Source organism: Dipodomys merriami, unplaced genomic scaffold (genome assembly GCF_024711535.1).
Source record: "Dipodomys merriami isolate MVZ:Mamm:240054 unplaced genomic scaffold, mDipMer1.0.p SCAF_29, whole genome shotgun sequence".
NCBI lineage: Eukaryota > Metazoa > Chordata > Mammalia > Rodentia > Heteromyidae > Dipodomys > Dipodomys merriami.
Genome location: NW_027204381.1, coordinates 19,520,599 through 19,541,998, shown reverse-complemented (window position 1 = coordinate 19,541,998; position 21,400 = coordinate 19,520,599). Strand labels below are relative to the sequence as shown.

Below are 21,400 nucleotides of genomic sequence, written 5' to 3'. Positions count from 1 at the left end.
GAAGTATTTGCCTTAACCAACAGAGAACCCTCCTGCAGACCGGCGGGCAGAGGAGGGCGTGCTCAGCCAGGAGGGAAGTAGACATTGTTGGCCAACACAATAGCCCTGGCTGTGGCCACAGGGGAGAGGGATTAGGTTCATCCCAGTCTGTGCCAAGGCGGACATTAAGACTGGCTGGCAGAGGAAGGTATTGATCCATGCAAGTCAGGTTGAGTTTCTTGAGGTAAGGAGATCGCCGTCCCGGAAGGTATGCAAGCAGAGCTTGGTGGAGGTGTTGAAAAGATGATTCATATATCAGCGCCTACTTTTAGATGGCCTTTACGACTACTGACCCAGGGCCTCTCAAGCCTTCATGTGAAGGCCCAAATGAGCGAAGCAGGATCAACTCTTTTTTTGTTGTTGGTCATGGGGCCTGAACTCTGGGCCTGGGCGCTGTCCCTCAGCTCTTCAGCTCAAGGCTAGCGCTCTACCACTAGAGCCACAGCACCACTTCCAGCTTTTTCTGCTTACGTGCTGCTGAGGAATCGAACCCAGAGCCTCATGCATGCGAGGCAAGCACTCTACCACTGAACCACCTTCCCAGCCCCAGGATCAACTCTTGTTTATCTAAACATAAACGTGACTCATGCCTGTCCCTTTGCCATCTTGCTCATTCATAGTTCACACCCCCCACTCCCCTGGCCATCTCGGTGCCTTTACCTAACTGATTCGAAGTGACAAGAGTGAGGGTGTTGATAAACCCCAACATACAGCAAGAAATAGACTATGAGGGATTTGAAACGGGGGAGCCAGAAAGAAGCTTCTTCCCAAAGATCAAGCCAAGTCTAACTTGCTTTCCTCAGCCTCCCAGCACGGTAAGACTACATACAGAACCAAAAGTCCTGCCGGGTCCCAGTGGCTCATGCCTGTAATCTTAGCCCCTCAGGAGGTTGAGAGCTGAGAATGATGGTTCGAAGCCATCTTAGGTGGAAAGTCTATGAGACTTATCTCTAATTAACCACTTAAAAAAAAGCTGGAAATGGAACAAAGGCTCAAGTGGTAGAAACGTTAAGTGAAAAGGCTCAAGGACAGTGTCCAGGCCCTCAATTCAAGCTCCAGGATGAGTACAAATGAAGGAATGAGTGAATGAATAAATAAATAAGTGTCCTCTCTGTCTGCCGTCTTCTCTCTGAGCTCTTCCAACTTTGCTATCCTGCCACACCCCTGTCACATCTCATGGCCTATCATATTGTATGACTCTCCTTGCTCAGAAGGGCTTGAATGACAGTTGGGAAGACCAATAGGAATAGCCATTATTTATTAAAGCACCTGCCCACTGCCTGGCATTTCTATCAGATTACTTAATCCTCAGGACAGACCCCCAAATACACCTTCCTCGGTACCAAGGACTGAGCCTGGGTCCTCACACACGTTAGGCAAGTGCTTGGTGATGGAACCGCATTCCCCAGCCCTCCTGTCTCCTTTTCCTTGGAAAGCGAGTTTCTGCAGTAGCAAGCAAAGGAGGTACAACCAAGGTGACATGGCTAGAAACTGGAGAGCTGAACTGAGACCCACATGAGGCCCAAACCATCCCATCGCGCCAGCAGAAAAGACAGTGTGCTGGAATCCCGGAAGCCGAAGAAGGACGTAGGGTGGGTGAGGGAAAGGCAGCTTGGGCCAACTTGAAAAATGACCATGGACTGCAATGGAAGGGTGAAAGGATCCTGAAGCAGAGGGGTGCTTTCCCCGCAGTCCTCTGCCGTCCCGTTGGGCTCTGGGATTCTATGCAAGCAACTGTGGCTTTTGCTGGCCACAGCGTCCTCTCCTGACATCCACCTCCTCTTCCTTCTTGCTGAAAGCCCGCGAGCGTCCTCCGCTTCTCCTGCCGGCCAGCTCCTGCTCTGTGCCACCCCTCCCTAGCCCGAGTCTCACTCCAACTTCCAGAAGTTTCCTTCTCCTCTGCAAAGACTCCCACTGCACTCATGCTTCTCTTTGGTTCCTCTCTGGCCACAGGGTGTGTCGACCCTCTTGGTCTACACTGCCCCCCTCACTTTATAAGACCCCCTGTTCCCATACTGACATGCTCAAGGAGAACCAGGGGTCCAGGCTGTTTGGGAAGTCCTGCTTGTACTCAACATCATTTTATGCGTCCATCTCAGGTGTCCACTTCCAGGAGGACATTCGGTCATTTCTTTTCTGGACCCCAGGCCGCAGGGAGTAATACATCTCCCCATACCTCCAGCTCCAACCCTCCGAGCCCCATCCTTCACAGTAACCCCACAGACAAAGTAGGATGGTCAAGATTCTGCCCAGGAGGGTTTCCAAGCCCACCCCAATGTGGTCCCAAATAAAAAGATGGCCAGGACTCACCCCATCTCTGAGCTGCAGCAAGGGACCTATGTGCCCGCTCCTGGAAGTGGGCACACCCCCTCTCCGGCCTGGGACTGTCCCGGGAGCAGCCTCTGGTTGAGATTCTTCTGCTCCCTCCTCCCTCTGCTCTCCTCCTGCCAATGAGCTCATCTGTCTGGGGCTCCCCCTCCCCCTCCCCCTTTGCCTGAAAGGATATTTGGACAGAACCTGGCAGAAAACAGAAAATGAGGAAGGATGGAATGGAGGAGGTGATGTCTACCTGCCTGTGCCCAGAGCCCCTAGAAAGTAGAGCTAGGTGCAAAGAGATGAAGTCTTTTCTGTGGGTCAGGAAGAATTTATCTTCGTGATAACTTGCTGATGCCCCCAGAGGCTCTGGGGAGCCAGGATGGAGGCTGAAGTAGCCAAGGGCAGCACCCCCATTCCTGGCTGAACTGCCAGCCACGTGTCTGCCCTGCGGTTGGTTTGGTGCATGCTGCTTGTTAACCCCCTCAGCACCTGCCGAACTTCAGTGGATGTTGTGTGTGTGTGTGTGGGGGGCATCCCACGCTATAGGAGAGGGTGGTGAGTGAGCAGGAAGGGGCAGAGAGCAGATCTAGGTTGTGCCCAAACACCGGGCCAGGTAATGGCTGGCGGGGTGGGGTGGGGGGCTGCCCCACCCCCAGACTCTGAGTAGCAGAGGAGTTTGTGCGCTTTAAGCTTTAATGCAGAGAATCTCATGCCTGAAGTTCCCTGGTCCAGAGGCTGGGAATCTGTTTACAAGCAGAAGGGAGATGGGGGTACAGATGCAGCTCCCAGGTCCCAGAGGAGCTGTGAAGTGTGGGTGTGGGGCAAGATCCCTGCAGAGCCTAAGTCTTTTGGCCCCTAGAGCTGAGCCAGCGCCACTGAGTGCCTCCTTTACCTGCAGTGCCCTGGCAGGAGCGCGAGGATTTCTGGGAGAGGAGGCGGTAGAGGGAGGAGGCTGGCAAGGGCAATAGGGGAGGGGGGGGAGAGGGGGAGGGCTCCCTGCCAGGCTCCCATGCTTAAGAGGAACTCCTCTCAAAATAGCCCAGGAGACCTCAGCCAGCCCTTCAGTTCCCTTCCTCCCTGCTGGGGTCTGTGCTGGCTGGCTGGCTGGGAACCGACACGGGAGAAGCAGCATCTTCCTGTCCTGGTCACCTGTAGGTGACCCCGCAGCATGAGCGAGGGCCTGCTGGTGTAAGAGCAGCTCTGAGGCCAGGCTCTGCCCTCACTGCTGCCCATCCCTTCTTCCTGATCCACAGACTTCGCTTTCCTTCCTAGCTCTGGTCACTTAGCTCAAGGAAGTGCTTGGCTTGATCTGGGAGAAGACTGTTGGGCTGACGATTTCAAAGAGCCTCCCTGTCCCTGAGGAAATGGCTTCCTCCCTCTTAAACCCAGACTCTGTCTGCACCAGCCTGGGAGTGGACCTTGCTCTGGCAGCCCCCTCAGCAAAGGCCCACACCATCTCTACCCCTCAACACTTGCTCTTCCGAGCCAGGCCACCTAGACCCCAGTGCATCACCCTAGCCCCAGGAATCAGGCCAGTCTGGCCACAAGAGAAGTGGGGGTAGGGGTGGGTGGGAGTGAGGGGTGGAGCTCTGTCCCCAGACCCTCTCCCTGCCCTTCCTGTAGGGACATTCAGTAGGGAATGGGAAAGATCCAAGGCAGTGTCCCTTAAGTCCAAGTCCTCTGGTAACAAGAGGCACAGTGACCCACGCAAGGAGGAACTGAACTCCAGAGAAGTCTGGCCTTCGTCCCCCCCTGGCCTCCCCCACTAAGCTCCATCACAGGCCTAGGTTTCTGAGCATTTGTGAAGAAGATGCTTTATACCTGTGAAAGTCCTCTAGCCACGAATGCATTCTGCCCCACTGGCGTTCTGTAGAGGAAGGCCAGGGCAGGGAGTGGGGGAAAGTTCCGGATCTGGCTTTACCAGTAACTTTCTGGGTGACCTTGGCTCTACACCTCCCCTTTCTCTGGCCCACCTCCATCTGTGAGTTTCTTCTAGACCCTTCTAGTTCTAAGAGTCAGTGAGCAGAGACAGCAAGGACGGAGAAAAGGACACTGGAGGGAACTGGCCATCTTGGGTGACCAGGGTCTAAAGATAACCCTGGAGCTCTGCTCCCCTCCCTCCCCCCCTTCTCTGAACTGGGGTCACTTTCCTTCCCTCTGGCTTACCTCCTCTTGCACCTCAGTCTACTGCTTGGGGAAATATGACCTGCTGTAAAAATAAAGCAGCGGTGTGGCTGCCTGGCCTTTGAGTAAAGGGTGGGGGGTGCCTGGGGGTACAGAGGCCAAACCTTAGGCCTGGAGATGGCTTCAACTTTGGGGTCACAGATGTTGGGCCTTTTTGAGTTCTAATGTGCAAAGTGGGCTCAAAGATGCTGGTGCCTCACACCTGTAATCCCAGCTACTCAGAAGGCTTAGATCTGAGGATCACGGTTCAAAGCCAGCCTAGGCCAGAATTTCTATGAGACTCTAATCTCCAAGGAAACAGAAAAAAACTGGAAGGTGTGGCTCAAGTGGTAGGACACCGGCCTTGAGTGAAAAAGCTAAGGAAGGGACAGGGGCCTAGGCCCTGAGTGCAAGCCCCAGTACCAGCGCGAAATAAATTTAAAGAAAGAAAGAAAGAAAGAAAATTATACAGTGCTTACCCGGTCCCCAGCACTCTGCTAATCCTTCCATAATCTCATTCATCTACAAAGTTCATCTACTTTTGAGGACGTTTTTGAGGCATGAAGCCAGATTAAAAAAGGACCTGAACATATAGATCCTATGTTTTAAATCTGGTTAGGTTGTTGAAATGTGTCTTTTATCCTGTCTTTGATGTTCTTTTATGATGTCTTAAGAGGCCAGGTCCAAAATGGGGTTTTCAGACCTTGGGAGGGTCCCAGCTACTCCCTTTCTCCTCGGATCCTGTGTAGGGGGGCTCTGGTGCCTGCCCGGGGACGCTCCCGCTAGGCCTACCGCCTGGAAGCAAGTGTCTTAGCTCACTTCCTGGGCCTCGGGAGCATTCTTGGTGAGGCACACTTCCCCATGGACTCAGGGAAGAGACCTCTGGACACTAAGCAGGGAATTCCGAGGAAGTGCCTGCATCCTGCCATCCCTGGGTTGAGTGGTGAGTGAGGGGGAGTATGCTGGAGGAGGGGCATGAGGCCTTCTTTCTACTCTCACCAGCCCAGGCCCCTGTTGTTGTAGTTGGGGGGGGGGGCGACAGGAAGGGCTTATCCCCTCGACAACTTTCAGAGGTGAACCGTATTTACTCCCCGGGTACCAGGCAGTGGGGGGTGAAGTGGGGGGGGATGGACCAGAGACGTCTGCAGAAGGCTGTGTGGTGCTCAGGGTTTCCCCAGTAGCAGCTGGAGGAGCCCCAGAGCTGCGGGCCGTCATGCTGGCATGGAAGAAGGCAACACAATGCCTCAGAAACCCACACTCTGCCTTTTGCATACAGCCTGCCGGGTCCCCAGGGAGAAACCTGGGGGGTGGGGTGGGAGGGAGGGAGAGAGGGAGGGCTGGGGGAGGGACTCGGGTTGGGTGGCAGCCACTTTGGCGGGTGCCTGCAGCGGCGCCAGGCGAACCCCCAGGTTTAAGTGGGTCTCCGCGCTGCAAAGGGAATGTGCCTCGGAGCGAGGCTGGGCGCGGGCCGCGGCGGTGCCGACCGACCTGGGCCAAGGCCCCCCCACCCTTCTAACCGGGTTGTGACCCTGGGTTCCCGTGGCCACGGCCCCAGGGGGAGGCAGAGGGGCGCTGAGGATCGGGCTCTGAGGAAGCCTTTGGCGGACAGTGGCTGCGGTGTCGGTGGGGACACGAGAAGTCGGGGTGCTGTGGGCGGACGAAGTGGGGGCGATGGCCACGGGCCAGCTTCCTCCCCGGGACCACGGCGATGGTCGCGAAATCCAGGAAGACGTGGGGGAAGCGACCGAGCGGCTCGCCCCGGGGTGCGGGGTGGCGGGGAAGCCCGCACCCCGGGCCCGCCGGCGGCGGCGGGGTCCGCGGGGCGCTCCCGGGAGACGCGGCGGCGGAGCCCAACCTCTCCCGACGCCCCGCGCGCCCCACCTCGGCCGCACCCCGCCCGCACCGCGCCGCTAATTGGCAGCTCGGCGCACGGGGTGCTGCGCACGGCTGCGGGCCGGCCCTGCAGTGCCAAGCCGCAGGAGCCCGAGCCGGCTGCAGAGAGATCGGGGAGCCCAGCCGGATCCCCGGGGGCTCCTGGACCGCGAGCCGGGCGCGCGGGGCCGGGGCGGGGTGTGGAGCCAGGTGTAGGGGGCGGGGGCGCGCGCGGGGCCGGGGGCGCAGCCGGGTGGGGGCGCGCGGGGCTCCGCGGCGGCCACCGCCCCTCCTGCGGCTGGAGCAGCGCCGCGTCGCTCGGCGCGCCCTCCCCCTCGGGCCCGCCCCCCCTCCACGTCCCCTCCTCCCCTTCCCTCCTTTCCCTCCTGCCCCCCCCCTCCCCGGGCCCCGCGTCCTCCCCTCCCCTCGGCCCCGCTCCCGGAGGCGGGCCCGGCCCGCGCGCGCTCTCCGCTTCCCCGCCCCCCTCTCCCCCCAGCCCGGTCTCGCGCTCTCCCCGCGAACTTTCCCGGGGTGCAGAGCTCCCCGGCGGCTGGCGGGGCCGACTCCCCGACCTCGGGCGGAGAGCGCGGCGGTGCCCAGTCCCCCATGGCCGCGCTCCGCAGAGAACCGGACATGTCCCGGGCCGGGGACCGCGGCGGAGCGCCGGCCAGATGGCTGGGCACGGGGCTTTTGGGTAAGGCAGCCCCGGCTGGGGCTCCCCTCGCGCCTCTGCGGTCCCCCGCCCCGCCGCCGAGGCGGGCACCCCCGGGGAGAGGGGGGCGCCGTGGGCGGGCTGGGCGCCGGAGTGCCGCGTGGAGCGCGGACGGGGTGGGGGGGGTGTCCCCCGTCTTCCCGCCGCTGGGCATCCAGCCCGGGGAGCGGGGGAGGCCCGGGGATCCTGGGTGTGACCCCCACTCCAGCAGCCCGCCAGCCTCGCCCGGAGTTGGTTTTTGGGTGTTTTATTTGTTACTGGTTTCTGCAGTCTCTGACGCCTTGGGCTCCAGACTTTTGGAGCCGGGTCTTGGTGGGGCCGCAGCGGGGAGTTCCGAGGTTCACGCGCCTGGGCTGCGCCGCGGGGGCGCGGGTGCCGAATGCGTTGCACGTGGGATCGTCGGGGCGTGGGGTGTTTTCCACCCCGGTCTGGAACTGTTGGCTTGTTTGCTGGGCATCTGGGAACTAGGAGACCACCCTTTCCTCGGGCCCCTTTTCTGCTAGACTCCTCTGCCTTCTCCCTTCCACCTTCCGTCTTCCCCTGCCCTGCAGCTCCAGGTACTGGAAGGGCCTGGAGGGGCTGCAAGACCCCCCGTCCCTCCAGCCACCTTTTAGGAAGAGCCTTGTCTCTTCGGAGAGACCTGAATGGAGGGCCTGTTTGGCCAGCTCTTGGCGCTTGGTTTTGGGGGTGACTACTAAGACCAAAGAGCCATGTCTAGAGCTCCCAGAGAGAACCGAGTCGTATTAATTAATATCTATTCAGGTGGCGCTGGTCGTTCTGAGTGTCACACTCTAAAGAGATTAGGGAATGATATTTTATTAGTCCGGAATTTAATCTCATAAATCACAGCCAGACTTCATTGTAAGCCGACCCCGTCGCTGGCGCCTGTGATTTGGCTTTTGGCAGCTCCCTTCCCTGGTCAGGCCCATGGTAGAGGGCTGTGCGCTGGAGGCAGGCACCCCAGACCTGGGGTGGGGAGGGACGGGGAGACACATCTGCCCCTGAACCTCTGGTTTATTTACATCCTTGCAGCGGTTTGGACTACAAGTGTGATGTGCAGTCCACAGTGCCGCTAAAGAAGCCGCGCTCCTGAGTGCTCAGGCTCCTCCTCGTGGGAAGTGCATAGAGCTACGTTGCCCCGTTCCCCTCTGCCATCAGCTCTGGTCCCCATGGTGGCCATAGCAAGGGGAAGGGGGTCACTCCACCGGGCGGGCTGCCGCCTCTGCCGTGCCTGGTTGGCTGATGGGATGCCAGGCCCTGGGTTGTTGGGATCTCCATGGCGCCAGGCTTCTGTGGGCAACCACCAGGGTCCTGGACACAGGGTGGAGGTGGCTGAGCAGTGGGATTGGGGCTCTTTGTAGTTTCTCCAGATGGAGGACCCCCCCCCCCACAGTTCCTGTTCTGCTGGAGTATCAAGTGGAGGTGGGGCCCCACTTGGACCAGGCTAGGAGAGAACCAAGCAGCTCCAGACTGCCCCCACTCCCGCCAGGCCCTGTCCTGGAAGCCACTTGTAGATCCCTCTCGGAGGCAAGCAGCTGACATCTTTGACAGTCTAACAGGAGACTGAGAGGACAGTACAACCAGCTGACTCTGTCCCCTGGGAGCACGGGGTGGGCAGGGACTCTGGAAACGAAGGCACCGAGAAGAGCTCTCCTGAGGACGAGGAGGCCCTGTCAGAGACGAGGGTGACTAGCGCAGGGCTGCCTGGTCAACAGGACAGAGGCCGGGCCTCCCAGGCTCTGCCTCTTAGCTACCAGAAGTGGGTGACCAGGAAGGGTCAGAGGGCTTTGCTTAGGGCTGGAGGATGAGTAAAGTTTCGGGGGACATGACATAGATGATACGGTTTTGGGGAGGCAGAGCTGATGATGTCTCTGCAGCTGGGGAGACTGGGCCCCAGGAGTCCTCCTGCCCTACACCGTATCAAACCCAGAGTCTCATAGACTGAGACTATAGCGATTTCTGCTGACAACCCAACCAAGGTACCCTTTCCCGAACTGCAGGAACTCCTTTCAAAGCCGCAACCGAAGTGTATGCCGTCCCTGTTCCTCCCTAAGTGCCTAACTGACAATGGATCTGTCCTGCCCACCCCTTCCTTGTTCCCTGATTTGCTTAATTGCTGTGATCTGTGTTTAATTATCACTTGTGAGGGTGTTGTGTTGCACCACCGGCTTTCCCTTGGTGTGTATTTATTAAGGGCCTGTTTAATGAGAGTGCAATTAAGGAGAGGGTGTTCAGTTCCACTCAGGAAGCAACCAGCCAGGGTGAATGAATCAGGAGTTACTGTAGGAAAGGAGAGGAGAAGGGAGCAGTGGAGGGTAATGGCAGGTTTGGATCTGGAAAGGATGATTGGTGTTTTGGTTCTTTATTTTTTCTGAATCTTGCTGAAGGCAGGCCTATGGAGACAGAGAAGCCTGAGTCCTTGGATCCTGATCATGGCTGGATTCTACTCCATCTTTCACCGTGGTTGGGCCTTGGGGATAGCCGCATAGACGGTGGATGGGCCTGGCCATCACAACCGTTCGGTAGTCTTGGAGAGGAGGGCCAGGCATATTGCTGGGGCTCATTTGCAGAGCTGGGCCTGCTGGGCAGCATCTCCGGGGCACATACTTCTACCCCAGCAAAGCTCCTGGGGGTGGGCAGGAAGCAGGCAGGTTGCCCAGGGTGAGGGAGCTGCATTCCTTCTATCTGTGGGCCCAGGGGCCCTGCTTTGCCCAGCCCTGCCTCCCACCGTCTCCAGGGCTTGCGTCCCAGGAGGGGTCTCTCGTCCTGCTGTTCTCGGCCCACTTTCTGGCTCCCAGCTCTCACTCTGAGCTTCTCTGACTCCCTGGGGCCAGAATGTCTCAGCTGAATTTGCCTGCTTGCCATGCCAGAAGCTCAGAGAGCTAAACTTAGAGTTTAGGACCATCCTGCCCTGGTTCTTCCCTCCGCTTGGAGGAGGATGAGTTGGATTCCTGGTTGTGGGAAAAGATGGAGCAATAGTTCCTGCCTGGCCTTGACCTTGGAGTCTGTGATAGTGACCGTCAGATTCCTGCTGGTGTGAATATTTAATAACAGTTGTCTGTGTTCAATGCTTTTCCCTCTTCCCCCCCCCTTTTTTTTTTTTTTTACTTTAATGCAACTTGAGAATCTATCCTTGATCCTTAGCAGGTTGGCAGGGGGCTGGAGACTTCCAAAGATGGCAGGGGTGGCTAAGGCTGTGGGACCAAGGATGGAATACCTTGGGGCCCAGCGGGAAGACATATTCTCTGACTCCATGGTGCCAGGAAGAGAGGCTCCACTCCCAAACACGCATGCCCACACGGCTGCCCTAAGCAGTGAACTTTAGGGCAAGGCAAGCCCTTCACTTAGGGAAACAGCCACATGGCAAGAATCCAAGCTGTGGTGCAGGGTTGAACGTATAAATCAATGCACGAGCAGCCTGGAGGCCCTCTCTGGCTGGCCCTGATCATTAAGGCAAGCAGGCAGTGGCCTGGTTACATCCACGCTGGAAGGGGACAGCCCCGCCCCGCCCCCCTTTGAAAGACCCTTCTCTTCTCCCTGGCGGAAGCTCTTTTTCGGTTTTAAAATCTTGGTTGTTTTTTTTTTGTTGTTGTTCTTGTTGTTTTGTTTTTTGGCTTCCCACCAAGCGGAGGGAGGCAGGAAAGTTTTCAGCCTTTCCCGTGCCCGTTTGGGAATCTGCATCCGGATGTAGCATCTCTGACTTTGTCAAGGTCAGCAGCATGGGGCCGGCCTGGTGTCTGCTCCCAAGTCAGATCCTGGCCATCCTGCTGAAGCAGCCTAGGGAGGGGTGGGGTGGGGGCTGGGGGGGGGCTTTGGTGGATCACAGGCCCCCACTTTCTGTTCTTCCTGAAGCACAGTCTTACTGGGGGGGTGCAGGAGGCAGGCCCTTGTGCTTTCCTGTGCGCCATTCTCCCACGCATAGCTGGCAGGACTTCCTGACACCTGGCTAGGCGGCTGGGCGGTAGAGTAGCCAGGCTTGCCTACCTTCGCTGATGCCTTAGTGGAGGCAGGGCAGACTCGGTGGAAACCATCCCTGCATTTCCCTCTGTCCCCTCCAGGCTACAGAGAAAATAGCAATGCTTCCTTCAGAGAGTCCTGAGTGTATTAGAGTGAAGTCATCCACGTCCAGCAGAAATGCAACGCACCATGCTGTCAGCTAGACTTTAAAGGAATAGGGTTCTCTCTTCTGGACCCTTCCTTTGCTCTCCTTTTTTTTTTGTTTGTTTCTAATCTGTGTAAAGTGATGAAAAGCATTTCCCTTTTGTGATGTGCATCTTTTGGGTCTTGAAGTGTGTATGTGTGTGTGTGCACAAGCGTGTGCGTGTGCACGCGTGTGCTAGTACTGAGGCTTGAACTTAGGACCTGAGACTGGTCCCTTAGCTTTCTTGCTCAAGTTTGGTGCTCTGTCACTTGAGCTACAGTCCCGTTTTCTGTCTTTTGGTGGTTAATGAGAGTTGGGTTTCGCTGCTGGCAGATCTCAGCATCCCAAATAGCTAGGATTATAGATAGGTGTGAACCACCAGCACCTGGCATGAATTTTTTTTTTTTGCCAGTCCTGGGGCTTGAACTCAGGGCCTGGGCACTGTTCCTGAGCTTCTTTTGCTCAAGGCTAGCACTCTACTACTTGAGCCACAGCACCACTTCTGGATTTTTCTGTGTATGTGGTATTGAGGAATCAAACCCAGGGCTTCCTGCATGCTAGGCAAGCACTCTGTCACTGAGACACATAACCAACCCCTAATTTTTTATTTAATTTTTTGAGGCAATGTTTTGCTAAGTCCCTCAAGGCTGTCCTGAACCTTCAGCCTTTCAGGTGCTATGATTGATTCCAGATGTATACCACCTGCCTGGCTTTCTTTTTTCAGGGGAATTTGGCCCTGATTTGAATTCCTACACCTTCCCAAGGACCCCAGTTCCTGGGCCAGGTTGCCCATGGCTATTGGAATGGGAGCTGTTGGACTCCCTGCAGTTCTGAACGAGCCCAGTGGCTACCGGGAAGTTACCTTCTGTGCTTCCCTGTCGTCCGCCTTGCACCCTAATTTTCTTGGTTTGTGGGGCTATGGGAGGGGTGAGAAGCAGAGCTGGGGTCCCCCACAAGGCCATCTTCTAGTGCTTGCAGTAGGCTAGAGACTGGAATCTTATGTCTGAGTCTGCTTCTGCTTCTTGGGTTTCTAGAGGGAGTCAGAGTAGAGGAGGGTGAGGCCGGAAGGAAACCAGGAATTCTAGGGAATCGTGTGTATGTATGTTTGTGTGTGTGTGTGTGTGTGTGTGTGTGTGTGTGTGTGTATGTGTGTGAGTGTGTGTGTGTGCGTGCGCATGAGTGCATGCATGTGCACACGCTTGTGCAGGCATACATGCTGGCACTGGAGCTTGATCTCAGGGCCTGGGCACTGTCCTTGAGCATTTTTGCTCAAGACTGGCACATTACCACTTGAGCCTTACCTCCATGTCTGGCTTTTTGGTGGTTAATTAGAAATGAAAGTGTCACAGACTTCCCTGTCTGGGCTGGCTTTGAACTGTGATCTTCAGATTGGGGCCTTCTGAGTAGCTAGGGTTCAGCCACCCAGCTGAATCTGTCTATTTGGGGGTGTTTGGAGGGAATTCCTTGCTGATACTGACCTGCTACTCTTGTTGGCTTTAGCAAGTTCCCTAACCTCTAAGCCCAATTGCTTTGTTCGTACTGAGGGCCTGTAATAGTACACTACTCACAGGGAAGGTGTGAGGAGGAAATATGCCCGGCTTATGGTAAATGCTCAGTCAATGTCAGCCATTACTGCTCTTACTGACTCTGGCAGGGGGTGGTGATTGGGTTTCCTGTGATTTCTGAGTGGGGTGGTGGGGGTAGGGTATGAGCTCTTCACTTTCCAGCCAGAAGCAAGGGGGAGGGGCAGGCCAGGAGGCTCTGAGAACAGCACCAGGCTGCCTGCATTCCTTGGCGCTGGTCTCTGGCATGTAGAACACAACGTTGTGTGGAAGCAACTACATCACCATTGTCTCCTGTGGGCAAAACAAGAGGAAACTAGCTTATGACACTGCACGGGGGAATTGTGCTAGACAACAGAGCGCTTTCCTTGGGAGTAGCTTTTCATTTCCCCTAGATGCCCGAAGTTAATCATACAATCTGATCCAATGACCTTGAGGCAAATGGGGGTTCCTTGAGGAATGTGCGGGACTTGGGGGACAAGGCTCGGGTGTCATTTCAAGGATGCAGGAGGATCAAGGGGAGTCGAGGCGAGGCAAAGCACAGGGATGCACTATAATGATTCCCCACGTGGGGGTGGGGGAGTAAGAGGCTGGAGCCCCAGGGGCCTCCCCGTGGAGGCCAGGAGGGGACCAGAAGCTGCTGGCCGCTACCGCCTTGCACGGATATTTTCACAGCCTCGACTTCCCCCTCCATGCTTGCCTTGCTGGCTTGGCCCTAGTACTGCTGGCAAGGTCCAGCCTGCAGGTGTCCCTCTGCCCCTCTGCCCTCCCCGCCCCCCTCGGGCAGGGCAGGGAACAATGCATGACTGTCTTTTTCTTTCACCTTAGGGATCTACCCCATTTCCCCTCCCTCCCCCAATCCTGTCGAACCTGGGGAGCCTGTGCAGTCTTAGGGGAAGTGCTCACACAGAGAAGGAGAAGGGCTCCCACACTGTTCCGATGGGGTGGGGTGGGGCTGCGGCCCCAGGTGAGTGGACCGGGTAGGGTAGATTGCCAGGGCCTCCTTTTCTTGGATTCGGGCGACCCCTAGTGGTTGCCTAGGATGCTACAAGGACTACGGAGCAGCCCAGAATGATATCCCCTCCCCACTAAAGGGTGAAATAGTGTTGTGGGGGAGGGGAGCGGGGAGAGGAGTAGAGTGGCAGGGTCGAGTGCCCAGGTGGTGTTAGAGAGAGCTGCTCACCTGCAGTGGACTACGAGGAGGACAGAGGCCTCCCTGCCCAGCTGAGCGCTCCTCCCAGCTCTCCTGCATGGGCTTCTGCTAAGGGGGGCTGCCCCTCACAGGGCTTGTCCTGCTGCTCCCCGCATCCCTGTCGCTGGAGGTGTCCGTGGGGAAGGCCACCACCATCTACGCGGTCAACGACTCCCAGGTGCTGCTGCCCTGCACCTTCTCCAGCTGCTTCGGCTTTGAGGACCTCCACTTCTGGTGGGCTTACAACCACAGCGACACATACAAGATCGTAAGTCCCGCAGGAGTTCAGGACATCTGGGCCTCCCGCCCTGGGCCCTGCCCCTTCGATGCCCCCCTTGCCACAACCCTCGGAACCTACCTTTTGTTCCCTTTTCTCCCCATATGCCTTCCAGACAGATGGCCTTGCCAGAATTTGGGGGTCCTTTGGACTTCTTGGCTAGAGTCCTCCGTCTGGCTTTAAGGAAAGCCTGGAATTTGGATTGCTTGTGTAAAAAGTTAATAGTTGAACATCCAGATGTGGTGATGTACACCTGTAATCCCAGCTTCTTGGGAGCCAGAGGATTATGGTCTTTGGCTGGCCAGGGCAAACACTCCAGATTATGTCTTAAAAAAAAAAAAAAGCAAAAAGGTGCTTAGGGTATGACCAAAGTGGTAGAGTGCTTGTCTAACAAGTGTGAGTCCTTAGAGGGAATGAGAAAAGTTCAATGAAGAAGAGCTGGAGGCTGAACTTGGAAGGAAGGGGGAGCGGGGTAGAGTGGGGTATTTACAGTGATTATGTAGAACAGCTTTTATGAAGAGAAAGAACTGTGTTGCATTCCAGGGACACTTTAATCAAAAAAGGAAATGGATTTCCCTTGAAACAGGTGTAAATTCAAGTTTAACAGGCAGAGCTGGTAGAAGAGGGAGAGGGTGGATGCAACCGTTATAGGCTCTTCTTAGACCTGCAGGTGTCCAGCAGTCGGTGGGTGGGTCAGTCGGTCTTGGGAAGGAAGAGGTCGAGGGAAGGAAGAGAGGACAGGGCTGGAGGGGGAAGGGGCGGGGCTGGAGGGAGCTCTGGACCCTTACTGACTGATTCTCCATTGGTTGTCTCAGCTCATTGATGGGATTGTGAAGAATGAGAAATCTGACCCCAGGGTGAGGTTTAAAGATGATGCGCGCCTCACCCTGGTGGGTAGCACCAAGAACAAGATGAACAACATTTCCATTCAGCTGAGTAACCTGGAATTCAGTGACACTGGCAAATATACCTGCCACGTGAAGAACCCCAAGGAGAAGAATCTGGAGCACAGTGCCACCATCTTCCTCCAAGTTGTTGACAAACGTAGGTTGACAAATGTAGGCCGTGGGGCTGGGGACAGGGACAGCAGGAGAGTGGGAAGGACTCCAGGGTGCCGGGCCTGCCTCAGTGTTAGTGTGAAATGGAGAAACTAAGCTGGCCAGACGCTAATCCTGACTACTCAGGAGGCTGAGATCTGAGGATCAGCCCAGTTCAAAGCCAGCCTGGGTAGGAAAGTCTGTGTGACTCTTCTCTCCAAGTAACCAGCAAAAACCAGAAGTGGAGGCCTGGCTCAAGTGGTAGAGTACCAAGTCTTGAGCAAAACAGCTAAGTGAGAGGCAAAGCCTTGAGTTCAGTACTAGTGCAGACAGACAGACAAAAGGGATATGCTAGCCACTTCCTTCCGGAATGCTTGTGAGGGTGAGGGAGTGAGGCAACCTCCCCCCCACCCCCCGCTGCTCCTGGTGCATAGTCTGTTAGCACCCATTGGTGGAATGCCAGCTGTTAACCCCAAAACCTGTTGGGAACAGATCTAGTATTGCAGTTCCGGGTAGAGCACAGGATAACAGAACGAGGAGTAGTGACACACGGAGGGAGATGACCACGCCAGGGTCCCTCCGTCCCTCCCCCCTGGGAGCCATCTTCTAGTCGGGGACTCCAGTGTGACACAGGAGGCCCAAGGAGCCAGGTGGCCACCAGAATCCAGCTTTGCGGGGAGGTAGAGAAGCGGGAGGTGATCCGCAAGTGGGATAGCCTGGTGCTGCAGAGGAGTCTGGGAGACAGAGTGCAGGAGCCAGGGGAAGAGAAAGGGAGTGAGTGGTTCAAGGGTTTGTCCTCTGTCGCCATCCTGGATGATGGGGCTCGGTTTGGGCTGGGCCAAGGGCCGAGCCAGGGGCCTTTGCTGAGCCTGGAGCCTTGTCTTCCAGTCAGTATGTGGGGTTCCTCTGTCCCTCCCACCCACCCCCCACCCGATTCCTCTCATTGGCTTTGTGCTCAGCAAGGGATGGTTGGGACCAATTAGCTTGGAAGTCAGGCCTTGAGATAGAACTCTTCACCTTTGCTCCTTGGCTCTCCCAGAATGCCTGGTCAGGTGGATCTGTGTGGTTTTATAAGTCTGTGGTTCACTTCATTCAACACTTATTTCTTGAGCAGCTACTTAGTGATGGGTGTTGTTCTAGATGCTTAGAAATGGCGGGTGTGAGGAAGACAGACCCCATCCTGCCCCTCAGGGAGGCTGCCTGCCCCCTCCCCTGCTTTCTAGGCCAGGGCAGTGGTATTAAGCCAAGGGATTGCATTGTGTGTGAACATGGGGTGCTGGGCAGAAAAGATAAAGTGGCAGAGGAAGCCTGTGTTTGCAGGAAGGCCAGGGTGTCCAGAACTGGCTGGAAAACGTGTTGAAGAAGGCAAGATGGGAAGTCCTGAGGGGTTTTTTGGCTAGAAAGCCACATTAAATGCTCACAGGTCAACTCGAGGGCATAGTCATGAGTCAAGGCTGGGCATCCAGGGCTCCCATTCTGAGTTATTCCCGAACTTGCACACGAGTCTGTGGGAGGTTGGGGAAGCTAAGCTTGGTGGCTGCCTTGTTCCTGCTTCTCCTGCATCTGTAGGCCTGGGAGGGCTGGTGGCCTGGGGCTGGCTCCTGGTGACTGTGGTGTCCTCTTCCCCTCCCTCCCCTGGCCGGGCAGTGGAAGTAGTGGACAATACGGTGACGCTCATCATCCTGGCCGTGGTGGGCGGGGTCATCGGCCTCCTCATCTTCATCCTGCTCTTGAAGAAGCTCATCACCTTCATCATCAAGAAGACCCAGGAGAAGAAGTGAGTCAGCCTCCTCTCTGTGCCCCTTCCTGCACCTCTAATCTCCTAGTCCCCTGGTTCTGTCTTTATCTGTCCCTTTGTCAACTTATTGAAGCCTGTCATCCTAGCTATTCAGGAGGCTGAGATCTGAGGATCGTGGTTCAAAGCCAGCCTGGGCAGGAAAGTCTGTGAGACACTTATCTCCAATGAACCACCAGAAATCTGGAAATGCTGCTGTGGCTCAAGTGATAGAGTGCTCACCTTAAGCTGAAGAGCTGAGGGACAGCGCCCAGGCCCAGAGTTCAAGACCCACTACCCCCCCCAAATCAACTTATTGATACTTGTATATATGTGTATTTTTAGTACTAGGCTTTGAACTTAGAGCCTCATACTTGTTCAGTTTGTGCTCTGCCCCTTGAGCCACATCTCCAACCCTGCTTTTTGCTGGTTATGTTTGGATGGATTCTTGTGATTTTTCTACCCAGGGCTGGCTTTGAGTTTCTGTTCTGGATCTCAGTCGCTGGAGTAGCAGGGATGACAGGTGTGAGCCACCAGCACAGGGTTTGCATGGGTTATTTTTGAAGAAGGGTATCGCTTTATGTCTGGGCTCGGATCTTTCCTGTGTCTCTGAGAATGGAGCATGTGGCTCACTGTGTCTAGCCGTTGGTTGGGATGGAGTCTTACAAGCTTCCCATTGAATAGGCCTCAAACCACGATCCCCCGAACTCCAGCCACAAGTAGCTAGGATTACAGACTTTGAGCTTTGGAACCCAGCTAGTGAATATATATAGTTGATTAAGTTTGTAAATATCCTCCATTCATTCCTCCTCTCCTTGCTGTCTTCTTTCCCATCCTGTTTCTATCCTCTCCCTTTTCATTGGTACTTACACCTGCTGGAAAGATCTACTAAAACGTTTAGGAAGCTCCATCCCTCCTTTGTTTGTTTGTTTGTTTGTGGTGTTCCTGGGGCTTGAACCCTGGGCCCCTGGGCACTGTCCCTGACCTTCTTTTTGAGCCACAGCTCCATTTCTGGCTTATTTGGTAGTTTATTGGAAATAAGAGTCTTATAGACGTTCCTGCCTGGGCTGGCTTCAAACCGCGATCCTCAGATGTCAGCTTCCTGCGTAGCTAGGATGACAGGCGTGAGCCACAGGTGCCCGGAAGAGACAGTTTACACAAGCTCTGCGCCTCCCATCCGGGCACTGGCATGGAAGTGGGCCAGGCTTACATTGGAGCCCACCCAGCCTGGGCAGTCGGGGTGTGGATCCCAGGAGGTGTCCTTTACCACGTGTGATTCCTCTGCTTCTGCCCTGTCTGCCACCCTCTGCCCGCCCTCCCCTTCCTCCCGCAGGGTCCTAGCTGTTCTCCCTCTCCTCCAGAGCTCGGGGAGGGAGGGAGGGACCAGTGGCCCTGTGAGGAGGAATTCTATATCCCCAGCCTATTCCTTCCTCCTATTCCCTGGGGTGGCGTAGCCCGGATGTAACCCCTGGACACAGTGCCCGCCCTCATTGGCCTCCATTGTGAGTAGCCAGGCTGTGGCTAATTAGGCCACTGCCAACCCTTCCATGCGCCCCTACTCCTGAGAGGAAGCTGCTCCCACGGTGGCTGGCTTATCCAGCTATAGAGACCCAGAGAGCTAAGATGACTTAGCCGTTGGCTCTCTTGGCTCTTAGAAGCCTGGGCCCAGGGCTGGGCACGGGGTGGGGTAGGGCACAGCTCGGCTCTCCTGTTCACCTCTTCCCCTCACCATGTCCCCTTTCCCCCTCTGCAGGAAGGAGTGTCTCGTGAGCTCCTCCGGGAATGACAACACTGAGAACGGGCTGCCGGGCTCCAAGGCGGAGGAGAAGCCACCGACAAAAGTGTGAGGCCCTGCGGGGGGCCCAGCAGCGTGGGGAGCCCCGCTTTCTGATGGCCACCTTGACGCTTGAGCCCTGTCAGTAGAACCCACGTGCCCGATCTATCTGCTGCTTGGCTCCAACTGTAGTCTCTCTGGGCAGGAGGGAACCGGCGTCCTTCCTCGCTTGTCTCCGCTTCCTCTTCCCTTCCCCAGCTGTCCAGGCACGAGGGCTGGCCAGCAGAGCGGCCTGCAGAGGGTTGAGGAGAGGGAAAGGAGGGGGCTTGTGGTGTGAAGGGGCTGGTCCCCAGCACCTGGGAAGATGGGCTCTCCGACCTGAGTGACCAGAACCTTGGTTTTCCTCCTGATTTATTTTTTTCTTCACCGATTGGGTCCTGGGCGGTGGGGTCAGAAAGGATTCCCTCAAAAGCTGGACCGTGTAGATGGGTTGAAGGAAGAGCCCTGTATGGACAGTAAATGCTTTTGATGGTGGAAGCCAGCTGGCGGACTCTGGAGAGGACCTGGGAGCAGGGCTGAGGGTCACACCAGAGGCAAACTAGGCTTTTGGGGATACCTGATCTTTCAAGGCTGTCTCCAAGCCGACCCCCTCCCCCCAGCTGGGGAACTTCCCTCCCCCCCCACTTCCCTGTCATGGGGGCGGGGTGTTGGCCTTGTCCCAGCCTCCGCTTCCAGGTCCATACCCTGCTCCGAGTTTCTAACCATCCCAAGTTTTCCCAAGGTTTTTCCAGCTGCTTCTGCTCAGCTGGACCTCTTCTCCCTGCCCAGGACTGAGGAAGGGCAGAGGGAGGCTGGCCTCCACTTGTCTCCTGCTTTCTACACCGCTGGTTTGCACACCCCTTCGTTGTGGGGCTAGACTGTGCCTTAGCTCCCCGAGTCCTGGCTTTACCCTCTCCTCTTTGGCTCCGCGGCCCAGCCCTCGGAACTGTACACCTCCCAGTCTTCCACACGGTGGGGAAGGCCGTGAGGCTGGAGGCAGGTTGGTGGAATGCTCCTGTCAAGAACAGGAGCTGTGGTGGTGAGGCTGGGTCTTCTGATGGGTCTGACTTCAGGATCCCAGTGAGGTGGACACCGGGAGGGGTGAGGGCGGGTCCTCTGTCTGCTCTCTCCCCTCCTCTCCCCTGCTGCACGTCTGACTTTGTCCTGGGGCCTGGGGTGGTCCTAGGGGAATGGAAAGGAGCAGTTCTTTTCTGGAAGGTGAGGACTGCCTGGGGTTCTGCCACAGGCTCCCCATGGTGACAGCTGGAGGGACGAACAGCCGTACCCACGGGCGCCCGTGGCTGTGGACAATGCCCCCATCTCAGTCAAATCCCCTCTGATCTGCCTCTTCCTCCTCTCCTCCGAGAACCCCTGCAGGGCTCAAGTTCAGATCTCCGTGGTTTCCAGAGCAGCCAGACATTCAGGAAACTTCTAGCTGCCTTCACGCACAACTGCTGTGTTCTCCTTTCCCTGCACTAGCACGGGGAGAGGCAGAGTGTTTGGGGTCGTCTCTGTCTCCCCAACGACAGCTAGTGTGCGGGCGGCTCCTGCAGCTCCCTCCCAGCCTTTGCCATCTGTCTGATGGGCGTTATAACTTACCTACCTCACGGTCTGTGGTGAGGCTTGGCGAGTTCGGGCTTTGATAGAGCGGTTTGGCTTGAAAAGGCATCTGGGAAGCAGGTTTTATAAATGGAGTGATGGTTCCAAGTCTTTCTTGTCCTCATCTTGTGACCCATTCCTGCATACATTCTCTCTCTCTCTCTCTCTCTCTCTCTCTCTCTCTCTCTCTCTCTCTCTCTCTCTCTCTCTCTCTCTCTCTCTCTCTCTCTCTTTCTCTCTCTTTCTTTGTCTCTCCACTCCTCCCCCCTGCAGCTCTCCAGTCTTTGTCATCTTAGCAACATCAACTCCAATGGATGCTTTAGGTTTCTTAACCACAGCTTTTTTTCCCCCTTCTTTTTTGGTGGTTTTCAGCAGAGGGATTGGAACTGGCGGCAGGGCAGGGGAGGGGATAGTTTTGGTCATTCCAATGTCTGGGACACCCCTGGCACTTAGTGGGTGGGGACGAAGAATGTGAGGTCTGACATTTTTGCAACACAGACTGCCAGGTCCCCAGAGCCAGTGTTGTGCCCCTGGAGAATCACTGTGTCAGATTGGCAATCATCTGTAAAGAGGTGAAGCTGTTTTTCCCACGCATGGCAGTCTCCCTGAGTGGCCTCCAGGACCAGTGAGCTGACCAAGGTGATCCTGAACCTAGTGAACCAGAACCGAGCATGCGCGTGCTGACAGCGCCATCCATGAGAAGAAGTTCAGAGCTCCTCGCCCTTGACCTTAGAACAGGACATTATTGGAGGCCCTGGGTTCTCAGCCAGGATGGAATTGTGTGGGGGGAGCGGGGTGCTGGCTTTTCTGGCTTCCTTTGACAGATCTGGCTGCAGGTGTGTGCTTGTGAGCACCTGTGTGGACGGCGGGTCTGCGGAGGGGGGGGGGGTGGGCTGTGCAGAT

At 56.3% G+C, this 21,400-nt stretch overlaps 1 protein-coding gene across 1 annotated transcript; it reads left to right on the top strand.

Annotated features, from left to right (window-relative positions):
* The first annotated feature begins 6,879 nt into the window (after positions 1 to 6,879).
* Positions 6,880 to 21,361, top strand: Scn4b (sodium voltage-gated channel beta subunit 4). Its single transcript, XM_070038574.1, has 5 exons — positions 6,880 to 7,084; positions 14,090 to 14,265; positions 15,090 to 15,318; positions 16,959 to 17,088; positions 18,839 to 21,361. The coding sequence occupies exons 1-5, from the start codon at positions 6,997 to 6,999 to the stop codon at positions 18,930 to 18,932; spliced, it is 717 nt and encodes a 238-aa protein (XP_069894675.1). The 5' UTR covers positions 6,880 to 6,996; the 3' UTR covers positions 18,933 to 21,361.
* Positions 21,362 to 21,400: the final 39 nt, after the last annotated feature.